Source organism: Sebastes fasciatus, chromosome 15, assembly GCF_043250625.1.
Source record: "Sebastes fasciatus isolate fSebFas1 chromosome 15, fSebFas1.pri, whole genome shotgun sequence".
NCBI classification, from domain to species: Eukaryota; Metazoa; Chordata; class Actinopteri; order Perciformes; family Sebastidae; genus Sebastes; species Sebastes fasciatus.
The window spans coordinates 10,002,100-10,017,561 of record NC_133809.1 but is presented as its reverse complement, the minus strand read 5'-3'; the positions used below and the strand labels follow the sequence as shown (position 1 = coordinate 10,017,561).

Genomic DNA, 15,462 nt, shown 5'->3' with positions numbered 1-15,462 from the left:
TCTGATGCCGATAAAAACAAACCAACCAATAAGATGTAGACTTTTGCGAATAACAGATTTTCTCGAAGGTAAATGTCATAATTCTGTTCATAACATCACAAAACAATATGGATATTGATCGATTGCAAAATAGTGTCCCCTTTGACAAACAAAGTAAAGACTAAAGACAACACCTGGGGAAGTATAGCTCTTTCCTTGAGAAATCCACTGAGCCCCGGAGGTATTATAAGCTGACCGTTATATACTGAACATTAAGCCTTGAATTAAAATGTGTTAAGTGCAAGATTGGGAGCATTTCTATTGCCTCTGTAAGGCTCTCAATATGGCGACGGCTGAGCCGGTGGCTCACAGCTAACGGTGCTAGCAGTGAAAACGACAGCAGTGCTGACAGAGCCAAAAATAACGTTAAAGCTGCCTTTGAGCAAATATGATAAAAAGATATATTTCTATAAAACTTAATATATCGTTAATATAGTGCATGAGACATATCATGTTGCTCTGCCTCCTCCTTGTGCTCCTAATGGCACAAGTTTTTACCGCGCCCGAACAAAAACAACCAATCAGAGCCGAGCAGTCTCTGGGCAGCTGTCAATCACTCGCAAACTCCGATCAAACTGTCAAACTAGGCAGCGCTGATCAAATATGAATCAAGAGTCCGTTACTGTAATTCCCATTTCTTGTCTAAAATGTTTTCAGAAACGTTTTAGTCTACAGTTTAGCTGTACAACGAGAGTTCGTGACCCGGCCGCCATGTTGAAAACAGTCGAGCCAAGACAAAGCAAATCCTGCTGGAACACGGCGGCCTTTTTGTCCTTCAGATTGTCTCCCCACCCCCACAGACAGTAACCAACCAAAGACAAATGGACCATTCTCAATCACGTCTTTTATTTGTAAGGCACCAGAGAAGCTTCCTTACTGCTAAAAGGTTGATTCATTCTCATTAGAGTACACAGTTGCTTGTTTACATCTTTGTATTTTTTTTTGCCCCAGGTATCTTAAAATGAGACTGTGTTCATAAACACATTAAACTGTTTTTTTCGTTTGCACAAAAGGAAAAAAGAAAACATTTACAAACCTAGAAAACAATGTTAAGTGTTACTGCCTACTGAGAGAATGGGAGAGAAAAAACAGGAAAAAACGACATGGTATACAACATTGTGCCTCTCTTTTAACTGTAGGCTTGTAATGCACACATACAACACCAAAGTCTTCCATGATACACACACGTTAAAAAGCAGCTTTGAAACATACAAAAATGCTTTAAAAAATATGTATATTGATATATTCATATGTATACAAATTGGCCCTTCACAGCAAAAACAAACACACATACCATTCATATGTCTGAGTTTTGCCAAAGGAGGTTTTCTACGGAGACTGACGTCAGCATAAAGAGTGCAAACTGATCTGTTCTCGCACTCGATATATTAAGGTCAAATCTCCAGGGAGGGAAAATCATCAGCCCCCCCCTAACACTAGCACAGACAGGAAGAAGAAAAACAAAAACAAAAAGGAGCACTGAGCCACAACTTAAGTGCCTTTTGAACTAAAGTACAGAGGAAAAGCTTGAGCTCCGATCTCGGACGTGCTCAGACGCTAAAGGTGGGTTGTCAAAGCTCTGGAAAGCACTCCCCATTACAGGGTGGGGGGATAACCGCTCGCTAACACCTGCAGTGTACAGATGCACGGTCAGGACATGAAGACGAGAAGAGAACAGCAGTGACAATAAGGTGAACACTGTCTAAAGAGGTCCAGGTCAGTCTGCTGAATGTAGCTTCATACTAATGATCAATGAGAGAGCACTGCTGCCCTCTGCTGCCTTAAATATGAACATTCCCATTCCTCTAACATACACCTCAGCTGGGTCCCAATTCCATACCGCAAACTAACTGTATACACTATATGGTTTACGCAGTTAGTATACAAGGAGCCTTGAAACCCAGAATGTTATATATCACTTAAACAGTTTTAGTTTTGACAGATATTATTGTATGCAATTTAAGTAATACAAATTTCAATTTTTCTTAAAGGGAAATCAATTAGTTGTTCCGCGTTATTTTCTCCTCATTTGCTCCTTCCCAAATCCATTTTTTTTTTTATCCGATTAATCGATGGAATAATTGGTAGAATACTCGATCAATAGGTGCAGCCCTAGTTGCGTTCAAGCTGTCAGATCAGATCATTACACATGTGGGTGTTATTACATAATGAAGTGAACTGTATTACACTTTGTCGAGTTAGGGGCTGTACACATACCGCGTCTAAAACTCTTGGAAAACGCCAGCTATGCCGCTTTTTTTCCTTTCCTATGTGCTTGGGAGGTTGCGCCTGCCGTTAATAAGCAACCAAAACCTGCATACTGCGACGACGATGATGATGAAGTTGTGGTAATATAGCAGGAAGCCTCGCTGACTAAACTAACCACAATCAAATCAAAGATAAATGCATTTTCAAGCACTGCGAATCCTTCACAGTAGCTTTACACTCGATTTGTCTGTCAGTCTGGTCGACCTTTCAACCGGATGTTGTGACGTCCTTCGACAGAAAGGGTGAAGCCAGTAAAATAGTCCGTGGGACAGATCGTAAAGCTCTGGGTAGCCCTGCACTAAAATGATTAAATTCTCGGAGCACAGCCGTCGCACCCTGAAAAATTGGCGCTTGGGAACGCTTGTGCGACGCGACGGCATCGCTCTCGCGTTTCAGCACGCCTTCTGCATGTCAACATTGACAATGGATTTGAGCGGGCAAAAGACGTGGCATGTGTACGGCCCCTTTATTACATTACGTTTTTCCAATAATTGTTTTCTGATATGTGCCTGGAGCTGTTTCACTACACATCTACCATTAGTTTAAATCTTTTCCAATTGTGCGCAGCAGCTCCTCCATTTCCTTTGTGAGTTACATTGCGGGACAATAGTGTCCATCAACAGCGCTCTCTATAATCAACGTTTTTTTTAGTCTGCACGCTGACCGTTTAGAGCATTCTTTATTTTATCACTTTTACAGTACAAGAGCCGGGTTACGCTAGAAAAGAACTAGTTTGTGTGAAGTGTTGTACGACCTCTTCAGAAGGCAAAAGTGTATATAAATAGGTGTTTTGAAAGGCCACACTTTAAAGTGAGGTGACAAGCCGATCGTCATAGAGAGGGGCTGGATGGTGTTTGCTTGCTGAGCTACGCAGTAGTGATAATCGTTTAAATCTGGGGATTACAGTGCTACACTTTACAGACAGTCTCTCCTGGAGGGCATCCATAGTGTCGCACTCGTTTGTCCACATGAGAAAGTGACAAAGAGTTGACTTTAATGCCATCTTTGTCACCTCCACACGCCTGGCCAATCACTGCATTAGATGGGCGTGAATGGCGGATTGTCAGTTTCGGACAGTTATAGAAATTTGTCAGACGCAGCTACTCCAATTACGACATCTGACAAGTGTGCGGGGGGAGTTTTGAAGCACAGAGAAATCACTTCTGATGGAAGTATCCTGATGCCTTCGGTGGATTTCAAATCCATACTAAATACAAATTTTTGAGCAGCCTGGTTCCAGACCACTAAATCATCATCATCAGCTACCAAAAAAAAAAAAAAAGTCAACACAAAATGTCAGTCAAGTCTCATTAAAGGCTATATTCAATCTGAAAAAGGGGCAAAATTCAGTATACTCAATTAGGGCTGAGCAATATAAAGCCCAGTAGATAGTATACTATATAGAATTAGCACATAGTATGGAATTGGGAAAATGCTTTAAATGTAAAACCAGCTTTTTTGCAACAGGACAATAATTTGGTTACCAGAACAAATTCTGACTGAGAATCTCGCTGTTTTCTGAGGGAAAGCATGTTTTGACGTTGCTTACAAAGCTTTAGCAACTCACCCCGGACACGTTCTTCATTGAAACAATGCGAAAATCAAAAAAAAGGGGGGAGATCTTCCCCTGACAATCACACACAAGTTAAACAAGACAGGAAAAGACAGGTGCTTGATACAGTCTCAGTATAAACCGAAGTGCTCTTCTAACTTACAGAAATACAGTTACTCGTATGTCTTTATTACGACCGTCTGGTTCTGAAGTTTAGATCCTGTTCAAGTTTGTCTTGGTCAGTTAAAGAGTGGACCAGTACGAGGAACGGGCAGGAGCAGTGGGTGGTGCGAGGACAATACAAAAGGTGCTTTAAGAAAAAAAATAAAGTTAAATTAAACAAGTGTTTTCTTCTTTCCGATCACATTCACTCGAGCACACACAGACACATTTTGAATGTCTAATTAGCCTGTCTTTAACTTCACGAAAACAACATGTCAAAATAAAGTCAATTTTTTTCAGAGCTCATTTAAAGACGAGTCATGGTCCATGCCATGTAGCGCGCGTAGCAGCAGCAGCAGCTAGGCCTATGAAACACAAATTACCCCCCCCCCCCCAAGATGGGTATACTACCATTTGTACAAACTATAGGTTTTTAAATGGAATAAAATCCCATTTATTCGGGATTGAGGTACACAGCTAAGGTAACGCATCCAGTGGTTGGTCGTATGAAAATGCAAAAAATGGTGAAAAGTGTGGAGGTTTGAAGGGTTTGAATGCACCTGACAAGTGAAATGTCCCTTAAAAAACATCCCATTTAACATCAGCCTAAGAGTTAATTTGGCTCCAAGTACATAAATGAATGGTATCACACTCCAAACAGCTCCTCGTCAACATTTTTCATTTTAGGAAAAATAAAATAAATGGAGCCGTTGTACGTCATGAGTGGAGGGACGGGAGTTAAGAGGGAACGGAGATGTTGTTAAACAGCTTACTGTGACTGGCAGACGGACCAGTAAGAAACACTGAGGGACTGAGGAGGACATGAACAAAAAACACTGGATCTGATAGCAAAAAAAAATTAAGAAATATAAACCAGTGAGAGGCAGATCTGTGTAAGGGACACTGCTGTTAGCTTTCATCCTCAGCTCTCACTCCAAATGGGAAAACATGTATCTTGTTTAAGCCTAACAACAGTGGCTTACACTAAAAAAGCATCTATTTAAAGTCTAGAAGCCTGAACTGAGTCTATTACCACTAAATAATAAGAACATTTAACTCTCACTCTCAGCCATTCAGCAGTTACGTTCTCTTCACATCCAAAAATCTGTCCTCTCTGCGTGTCCTCATCCCTGCAGTTACTCTTCTACATCAACACTCAGTAGACAGGCAGCCAGACTTACATCAATCTCCATTTACAGTTTTACCTTTTTTTTTTTTTAGACACTTCACCCCACAACGACCCCCTCCAAACCTCCTCGCCGTGTCCGCGCTAGTCTGACTTGTCCCCGTCCTCCCCTCGGGGCGCTCTCTCTGCGGCTTCCCGGGCCTTGTCCTCCTTCACCGCCTGGGCCTGGCCGTGGGAGTAGTTGGCCAGGATGGAGGAAAGGGAGAGCAGGCCGGAGCTGGAGGAGACGGCGGGCAGGGTGGGAGGGGTGAGGCCCAGGGGCAGCGGGGTCACAGGCAGGGCCAAGCCCTGGAGCTGGGACAGGTGTTGCACCTGGAGCTGTTGCTGAAAACACACACACATGGTACAGAAGGAAGTCAGAGCTTCTGCTTTGTATGTTTCAGTTATCGTCTAATAATGCAGCACAAAGGAAAAAAGGGGTCAAGGGGTCCCTTGATACGTGAATGAAAATGGGTTCTATGGGTACCCACGAGTCTCCCCTTTACAGACATGCCCACTTTATGATAATCACATGCAGTTTTTTGCTTGCAGTACAAATGTGTCGCCTATTCTGTGTGTCGCACACTGGGGGGCCCAAATCAGTCTAAACAGTGTCTTAATGTGGTAGTTTGGAGGGATTTTTGATAATTTTTATTAATTTGAGCAGTAAAAAATTGTTTAGACCCCTGTCCCCGCTAAATAAAGACAAAAAATAGTCTATAGTAAAGAGGGGTGGAGCCGAAGAGGTTATTCATCTTTTTATTATTGCTTTACATGCTTTTAAATGATTTCAATTCAAAGGTTTTATTTTTTTAGAGTAACTTTGCAACACCTGTCGAAGGACAACAGATGAAAAATAGCCCTTTGGCTTGACAACTGATTTACTTTTATTTCATGTCTGGGCTGAGTCACGATTCACCCGTCATTTATACCCACTTGCAGGGAGAAAAAAAAAAAAAAGCGTACCCGTATAATGGAGTTCATCTCAGGGGGCGTGACTTGCTTGGCTCTCTCTATGGCGCCCATGACTTGCTGTTGATGCTAAAAACAAAGACAAATGGTCAAACATGACTTGACATCTAAGTGCATTAACAACATGGCTGGAAATATTAAGAAAAAGACAGAACATGTGACAATTTTTTTTTTTTTAGAAAAATCAGTCACTTTAGATTTGCTTTGTTATTTATATGATTAAAAGAATAAACAGTAAAAATATTTAGCGTGTTAAAAGTTTGATAGCATTGATAAATACAACCAGAATGCACATACACAAGGAAAATGGTTCGATTACACAGTTGCATGATTGATTATTGGCAGAAAGTCTTAAGCTCTGCATGCACATATTGAGTGTCATTACCTCTTGTGACAGGTAAGGCAGCACCTGAGCACAGATGCCATTCAGTCTCTTCACTATTTCAGCCTGAGAAGAATAAAAGGAGGGAAACAAAAGATCAGACCAGCAAACTACCAGATCTGAGCTACTAAAAGAAGGATTGTTTATAGGAGACAGTGATTACCTGTTTGTGCATTTCAATGTTCAGCCCGTAGGACATTTCATAGTACTACAAAAACAAAGAGGGAGAAATAAACACACATTATAGTAAATAGAAGCTTTATACTTTCAGTATATTTTTATACACACAAACTAGGAATCATTCTATTTACAGTACACAATGCCAGAGAAAAAGAAGAATGATACTTTTTTATATGTACATGCTTTATATATGTGGATTATGCACTGAGAAATGTAGTTGCTTTTGTCATGTGATCTGTAATTGATCATTGCCTATCAGAGAAGCTTTAAAAGCATACATCCGTTACTGGTCATGTGAAGAGTGAACCCGAGGAAGCCACCAAGTGAAACGCAATCTGTGATTATGTACGACTGAACTGATAAACGGAGATGGTCTAGACATTCCTGGTGTGTGGTCACATTTCTACGCTTACATACTGCAACACTAAGTGACTTTGGTTGGTATATTAGAGGAGATCAGATGTAGATAAAACAGCCACAGTGTACCGACAAGAGTTAATGCGACACTTACCATGATATAGTGACGCTGCATCTCTGACTTTTCAGAGGCCAGTTTATCACACTCCAACTTCAAACTGGGAAGAAAGAATATAAATATTAAAAACAATAAAGGTCAGTTTAAAGGCAAATATATATATATATATCTGTCCTGTGAAGGGAATTATTCCACAACTTGTCACCTTTATACTGAGCCAAGATGATCGCTCACTGGCTCTAGCTTCATGTTTATAATATAATATAATATAATATAATATAATATAATATAATATAGACATCTACCTCTAACCAAAAAGGCAAATGAGCGTATTTCCCACAATGTCTAACTATTCATTTAAATGTCATTATGCTATGCTGAGCCTCCTAATACCAGTAAATAAACTTTGATTCAAATAAATTGTATTTGCTGGATTAGAAAAGTATTTAGGGCTTTTTTTAAAAGCCAACAAACAATTTTCTTACCCATATCGGCTACAGACACACAATTGTAAAAAGGCTTAGTACAAATGCAATAAATTTGCACCGCCGGCCACCGTAGCCGGGAGGCGTGCTCTACATGCCGCTCAAAAACAGAACCTTGTTCTCTTTGCTTGTATTGCAAACTAATTATGTTTCCAACAGTGAAAAAATGGCATCCCAAAATATGAGTGCAGAGGATGTTATGGACGAGGGATTTTTACGGTGTACATTTTACATTGTTTTGGTTGAATACGGCTGATATTCAGCCGTATTCAACTGGAGTGGTAGCAGGGAGGATATGGCCGGTGGGGGAACCCCCTGTAAAAATGTCAGCGTGGGCAGTTTTTGTTGGATGCTGTCACTGACGACGTTCATGCGTGCGTTACTATGCATGAAAGTTTTACTCCTCGCTCGCACATAAGTGTGCTGGAGACCATCTTCAGAATCATGAAGATAAAACTGGAAAAGACAACCAAGACCAGCAGGGCGATTTTTGTTATTGGATTTTGCTAATTTAATGTTCTGCCTCCGAAGAAGAAGTGAGAGCTGCTCAGCAGGCCGCACAGCAGAGAGAAATAGCGGGGGGGTAGAAACATTTAGAGCCAGCATATTTTCACATCTTACATAGTGAATTAAGGATTTATTTCAACCAAACCAGAGTTGCTGGGAAGACAGGTTTGGTGGGTTTTACTTTGTTTCTGTTCCAGTTTGAATGAGGTTTGTTTTGCGATGAGTTAACAAGGCCTGTCTTAGTTCAGTGTAAAAGAGAACCGGGAATTCAGAAGGTCTACGGTTGCATTTTTCTGGTTAGGTGTAAGAATATTTCCTTTATTGACATTTTGAGAGTAACGTTTGTTTATTTATCAGACTAAAAAAGCTAAGAGAGCTTGTGTAACATAGCAAACTTGCCACTCGCACGCGATGCATCCTGGTACATGTAGGCACAGCCGACACAGCTCCGCGAGCCGCTTTCTTGGCCAATATAGCACGCAGTGGGTAAATTATTTCTTCAGTGGACTACTTTTACCATCAGCACTGGCGAAGGTGGCGAAAATTCCTTGTGTGTGTGTGTGTGTGTGTGTGTGTGTGTGTGTGTGTGTGTGTGTGTGTGTATGTATGGTTGTGTTAACAGCATACCTGTGGTACTGTGCTTGGAGGAACTGGAACTCATCCTTGATGCGGTCACAGGAGTCAGAAGTGGTGAACTTGAGAGGTTGACTGGACTGAGAGGATGCCTGGAGAACAGCACAACATGATCAGTTTTTAATCAATTTACACAGAGGCCTTTAGGCATTCACAAAGATCCCTGCATCCAGGTCCAGACCCTCAGTCTGAAACCATACTTTAGATGCTTTAGCATTTCCCAACCAGTCCAGCAATAAAGAAATTACAAAAGTCGTTTTCAGATACTGGTTCCGGTGGTGTATGTCTGTTCTGGTTGTTTGGAGACAGTAGTTTGACCTCTGAGATTAACCCTTTGAGAGGATAGCTAAAATGAAGGTCAGCCGAAACTGGGCTTCACGTCTCAATTGGAGTGTACAGTATAAAACAAGCTAAAGAAGGAGACACTGTTTAATTTGCTGACAAATTGATATGCAACATCTGTCTTGGCCAAACTCTTTCAGGACCACAGAGAGTGTTGATTGAGGAAATGTGTTTAAAGAAAGCGAGATTAAAGCGTGCCCAGACCGACCATATGTGAGACGTGTTTAGAGGCTGCATTAGAAGTCTGGTTATGTATAGACTACACTTAAACCATCAATCCAAAGCTGTAATCCAGGGTTTATCCAGTTCACTAAACCTCATTACTCTCTAAATAAGTGGCACAAGGGCAAGAGGTTTCCAGTGGGATTATGGGACTGAACAGAGAGGATGGAGTCACCCGATTACACACAGGTCAAAACCCTGCACCCAAAATACACAGTGCACTAGTGTACGGTGTTTTAGAAGTACAAGAATATAGATTTATTTACTAAACAATTAATTGAGTAATGAACAACGTAATAGTCGGCTTTATCAGTAATAACAATAACCACACAGGTAGAGCTGAAACAATCAACAGAAAATTAATCTTCAACAATTTTGACAATCATTTAATTGTTTGAGTAAAATACTAAATATTCACCTTTTCTTGTTTCCCAAAATGTCTGAATTTATGGAATTTCTCTGTTATACAAAACTTGAAATCCATATCTTGTGTTTTGAAATGTTGGTCTGGCAAAATAAGTTATTTGAAGATGTCACCTTGGAAAATGTGTCAGGATTTTTTCACCATTTTCTGGAGCTGCAGCGATTGATTAATTAATCGATTAGTTGTCAACTATTGTATTAATCGCCAACTATTTTGATAATCGATTTATCGGTTTGAGAACATTTTTAAGAAAAAAAAACCTGATTCCAGTTTCTTAAATGTGAATATTTTCTGTTTTCTTTACTCCTCTATGATAGTAAACTGAATGTCTTTGAGTTGTGGACAAAACAAGACATTTGAGGACGTCATCTTTTTCAACTTTTTCTGACATTTTATAGACCAAACAACTAATCGATTAATCGAGAAAATAATCAACAGATAAATACGCCAATGAAAATAATCGTCAGTTGCAGCTCTACTATTTTCTAGACTAAAAAGATTAATCGATTCATCATAAAAAATAACTGAATTATTTTCATTATTGACCAATTTGTCAGTCACAGCATTCCAGAAATACATGTAGGCATTACAATGGTTCAGCTTCTGTCCTATAAAACACCTACCAACAGTTTGAAACGGGTCCAATATTGCTTGACACTTGTGTTTCTTTAGGAAAATCTGTGATACAGGCTTGCCTCAGAAAGAGGAAGAGTAGTCACATGTTGAAACTCACCAACAAGAATATACATGTGCCTTTTTTTTTTTTTAAAACAAATATCTAACCTGCATCCTTATATGACCATGAGACACCACTGTGGGAGTGTTTGAGGTGGTGCTTCGGTTAATGGTCTGTGTTATTTTGTGCATGCTCGTGCAGCGCTTCCCTCACCTGTGGTTTGCAAGGGTCATTTCTTGCTCCGGGTGTTTGTTGCCTAATGCAGTTTGTCTGGCATTAGATTGTTAAAACAATTATTATATTGTTTATGTTAGAAATAACAAAATAAGATTAAGCCTGCAATCCATATGGCTTTCATTAATCTGCTGCTTATTTCCTCAATTAATCATTTGGTCAATAAAATAGTGAGAAAATCCCATGACAATGTCATTGTTTTGTCACACCAACAGTGAAACACCCCAAAGATATTCAGTTTACCATCATGGACAACAAAGAAACCACCATATATATATATATATATATTCACATTTAAGATGCTGGAACCAGTGAATTATTAGCATTTATGCTTGAAAAATGACTTAAACGATTAAGCGATAGTCCAAAATAGTCGCAGGTTAATTTTGCGTTGATCCACTAACTGATTAATTGTTTCTAGAGCTATAATGATTAGTTGATTAATCGATTAGTCTATCGACATTTTAGTCTTTTTTTTAAAGCAAAAATCCAGCTTTTCCAATGAGGATTTGCTGTTTTTCTTTGTTTTATATAATTTTCAACTGGATATCTTTAGATTTCTGCTTGCTGGTCAGACAAAACAAGGCGTTTGCAGACGTCTCCTTGGACTTTGGAAAACTGAGATATGGCATGCATTTTTCACTATTTCCTGACATTTGACGGTCCAAACGATTAATCCAATTAATCCAATAAATACAAACTGGAGGAGGAACTTGCAACATCATGTCCTAAGTTGCTCCTGCAGTTTCTGCTTGTAGCAAAGCATCTCTGATGTTTATTTCACCTTCGTTGCAGCACTAACTGTTTCATTTCTATACATTTTTTTCCAAATATTAATACTAATTAGCATGCAAACTGCTGTAATATGATCACTATTATAGTGTTTCCAGTGGTGCTTCAAGTTGAGGCCTTTTTCAGAAGTTGTCTAATTATTTGTGAACACATTTCCTGACTTGTATATCGTTTAAAAAGGCTAATTTTACTTAATTTGTTAGTAGTTTAAAGTGACTACTTAATGCAGTTAGTTTGGCATTAGTTGGTCATGACTTCTTAAGACTGTTCTAATCAACATACTGAATGAGTTAACCTGGCCTGGAGGAGCAGTTTATGTGTCTCATTTTGCTTCATGCATGACTGTTTTAATGGAGCTATTTTTCTAGCTGACAAATGCTAATTACTGAAACAGACACCTGGTGTCCAAATAGTTTGGTCCAAGTCAACAGTTGTACATAACTACTTGTATATTGTTTAAAAAGGCTAATTTCCTTCATTTGTCAGTTGTTTAAAGTGACTACTTAATGCAGTTAGTTTGGCATTAGTTGGTCATGACTTCTTAAGACTGTTTTAATCAACAAGGAGCAGTTATTTGTCTCATTTTTGCTTAAAAATTCACCCTTTACATTGCTGTTTAATGGAGCTATTTTATAGCTGACAAATGCTAATTACTGAAAACAGACACCTGGTGTCCAAATTGTCTGGTCAAAGTCAACAGTTGTACATAAACTACATGTGCTGTACCCTTATATTCATGGTTAGTTGATAGTAGAAACACATTTATTAGTTGTTTAAAGTGACTACTTAATGCAGTTAGTTTGGTCATGACTTCTTAGACTTTTATGTTAATTGCAGCATTAATTGTTTCATTTCTATAAAAAAATTACCAAATATTAATACTAATTAGCATGCAAACTGCTTTAATATGATCACTATTGTTGTGTTGAGGCCTTTTTCAGACGTTGTCTAATTATTTGTGAACACATTACCTGACTTGTATGGCTAATTTTCTTAATTTGTTAGTTGTTTAAAGTGACTACTTAATGCAGTTAGTTTAGCATTAGTTGGTCTTGACTTCTTAGACTGTTTTAATCAACATATTGAATGAGTTACCTGGCCTCCAGGAGCAGTTATTTGTCTCATTTGAATGTTTTAATGGAGCATTTTTATAGCTGACAAATGCTAATGACTGAAACAGACACCTGGTGTCCAAATTGTTTGGCTCAAAGTCAACAGTTGTACATAACTACATGTGCTGTACCCTTTAAAAAGGCACATTTTCTTAATTTGTTAGTTGTTTAAAGTGACTACTTAATGCACAGCTTCTTAAGACTGTTTTAATCAACATATTGAATGAGCTACCTGACCTGAAGGAGCAGTTATTTGTCTCATTTTGCTTCATATCAACCCTTTACATGGCTGTTTAATGGAGCTATTTTATAGCTGACAAATGCTAATGACTGAAACAGACACCTGGTGTCCAAATTGTTTGGCTCAAAGTCAACAGTTGTACATAAACTACATGTGCTGTACCCTTATATTCATGGTTAGTTGATAGTAGAAACACATTTATTAGTTGTTTAAAGTGACTACTTAATGCAGTTAGTTTGGCATTAGTTGGGTCATGACTTCTTAGACTGTTTTATGTTAATTGCAGCATTAATTGTTTCATTTCTATAATTTTTTTACCAAATATTAATTAGCATGCAAACTGCTGTAATATGATCACTATTGTTGTGTTGAGGCCTTTTTCAGAAGTTGTCTAATTATTTGTGAACACATTTCCTGACTTGTATGGCTAATTTTCTTAATTTGTTAGTTGTTTAAAGTGACTACTTAATGCAGTTAGTTTGGCATTAGTTGGTCTTGACTTCTTAGACTGTTTCAATCAACATATTGAATGAGTTACCTGACCTCCAGGAGCAGTTATTCGTCTCATTGTGCTTCACATCAACCCTTTACATGGCTGTTTAATGGAGCTATTTTATAGCTGACAAATGCTAATAACTGAACCAGACACCTGGTGTCCAAATTGTTTGATCAAAGTCAACAGTTGTACATAAACTACATGTGCTGTATCCCTTTATTGCTAATAGAAACACTAAATTGAGCTAAACAACGCAGAATATGAGGCTAACTAAACTCTCACAGACTAAACCATGAAACTTAAATTAGCTTGTTTTGACTAACAGCTAGTTAGCTAACGGCTAACACCGTGTTAGCAGCAATATAGCATTGATAGCTAACGTTAGCATTGAAGTTACATTCATTTTAACTCTTTAACTCTTTAGCTGTGATATCTCCTCCACTATAAACAGGTATTAAACGTCGTGAGGAGATGTAGAGAGGTGTTGTGAGAGGCATTGTGAGCTGACAGCTACCAGGGAGCTAGGGCTGCTTGTTAGCTAGCTAAGCTAGTTAGCTCAGCTAGCTTCAGTGTCTTTAGTTTTGGACAAGTTGAACTGAACTAAACTTACCGAGTGCCTTGATTGAGGAAACATCATGTCAGCAGAGTGTTTCTCCGTGTTCCCTTCTTGGTTATAAAGCGAGTCACCGGGTCTAGCTATGCTAAAGCTAACAGCTCCTCCAGATATTAAATGATTGGAGACGCTATTCGCACTTTGTACTCTGTCATCGTTTAAAACAACGTTAGCTAACGTCAAAGCAGCAGCAGAGGAGGACCGTGTTCTGGGCTTCACGGTCAGATCAACCAGCAGCTGACTGCGAGGAGGAGGATGAACCAGGTTAACACTGATAGGAAAGAGCTGCTTCTTCTTCAAAGGAACATCAGGGCTTTCTTTTTTTTTTTTTTTTTTTTTTTTCTTTTTTTTTTTTTTTTAGAATAACGTTAACGTTACACCTCCCCGGGGAAACCCTGGATGTTGACACATGAGCCCCTCTGCTTTCCTCTGCTTTGAAGAGAAAGAAAGAGCATCAGCCGGAGAACAGACCGAGCGGCGGAGGAGCGGGCGCCCCCTGTGACGTAGAGAGGAACTGAAGCCGCTCAGCAGCAGACAGCAAACAGACAAGCAGGGCCGGAGACACCGCTTCTGGAGCCCGGAGGCAGAGTTCATAGACGGGGATGGATGGATCCTCCCAGATGAGCCCCCCAATACTCCCCCGATACTCCCATATTCACTGTGCATCAAGTGTTTTTAGTAATTTGATCAATTGTAAATTTGTAAGGGAATTTGCACCATTGAGATAATAATTAATTAATTAAATTAATTAAATTAATTAAATTAATTAAATTAATTTATTTAATTTATTTAATTTATTTTATTTTATTTATTTTATTTATTTTATTTATTTTATTTATTCATTATTCATTATTAATAATTGACTTGCCTGGTTGAATAAAGGTTAAGTAAATGAGAGTTCTGTCAGCTAAGGGCAGGGTTGGAAATTAGCACCAGCCACCAGCCAAATTCTGGTAAAATATGCAAGAGGCTATTCGATTTGCTACAGTCACAATCCAAAAAAACAAACAAACAACGGTAATGAATTGAGTGGCTGGTAGATTTTGGAATCCACCAGCCACAATGGCAGGTGGATAAAAAAATGTAAGGTCCCATATAATGGTCATTTTCAGGTTCATACTTTTATTTTGTGTTTCTACTAGAACATGTTTACATGCTGTAATGTAAAACAAAAAACTTTATTTTCCTCATACTGTCTGCCTGAATATGCCTGTATTTACCCTCTGTCTGAAACGCTCCGTTTTAGTGCATTTCAACGGAATAGCAACAGAATTGCGTTGCTAGGCAACAGTTTGGGTCCATGTTTACTTCCTGTCAGCTGATGTTATTCACATACACTGCAACCAGGAATGAACTTGAACACATTTAGAATGTTTACTGTTAAAACTGTGTAATGAACTAAATATTGTATATTTGTGACATCACAAATGGACAGAAATCCTAACGGCTTGTTTCAAATGCACAATTTCTTAATATGGGCTGTGTGTATT

General features: G+C 38.9%; 1 protein-coding gene and 1 long non-coding RNA gene across 2 annotated transcripts in view; one reads left to right on the top strand and one right to left on the bottom strand.

Annotated features, from left to right (window-relative positions):
• Positions 1 to 863: 863 nt before the first annotated feature.
• LOC141783813 (TLE family member 5-like) lies at positions 864 to 14,522 on the bottom strand. Its single transcript, XM_074661342.1, has 7 exons — positions 13,970 to 14,522; positions 8,815 to 8,912; positions 7,232 to 7,295; positions 6,704 to 6,748; positions 6,544 to 6,606; positions 6,153 to 6,227; positions 864 to 5,531 (listed from the first exon to the last, which is right to left on the bottom strand). Exons 1-7 carry the CDS (start codon positions 13,994 to 13,996, stop codon positions 5,292 to 5,294), a joined length of 612 nt encoding a protein of 203 aa, XP_074517443.1. The 5' UTR covers positions 13,997 to 14,522; the 3' UTR covers positions 864 to 5,291.
• LOC141783814 (uncharacterized) overlaps positions 10,056 to 15,462 on the top strand; it is a 69,980-nt gene continuing 64,573 nt past the window's right edge. The window contains exon 1 of the long non-coding RNA XR_012597363.1: positions 10,056 to 10,135. This is a non-coding gene — a long non-coding RNA (uncharacterized LOC141783814). The remainder of the gene's footprint in view (positions 10,136 to 15,462) is intronic.

What these genes read in the sequence shown, in the direction of transcription:
- LOC141783813 (XM_074661342.1), bottom strand. Translation starts at nt 13,996, where the DNA reads ATGATGTTTCCTCAATCAAGGCACTCG. An exon ending in TGCCTTACCTGTCACAAGAG is followed by an intron (nt 6,228 to 6,543) that starts GTAATGACACTC and finishes CTTTGTTTTTAG; the next exon opens with CATCAACAGCAAGTCATGGG. An exon ending in AGATGAACTCCATTATACGG is followed by an intron (nt 5,532 to 6,152) that starts GTACGCTTTTTT and finishes GTGTGTTTTCAG; the next exon opens with CAACAGCTCCAGGTGCAACA.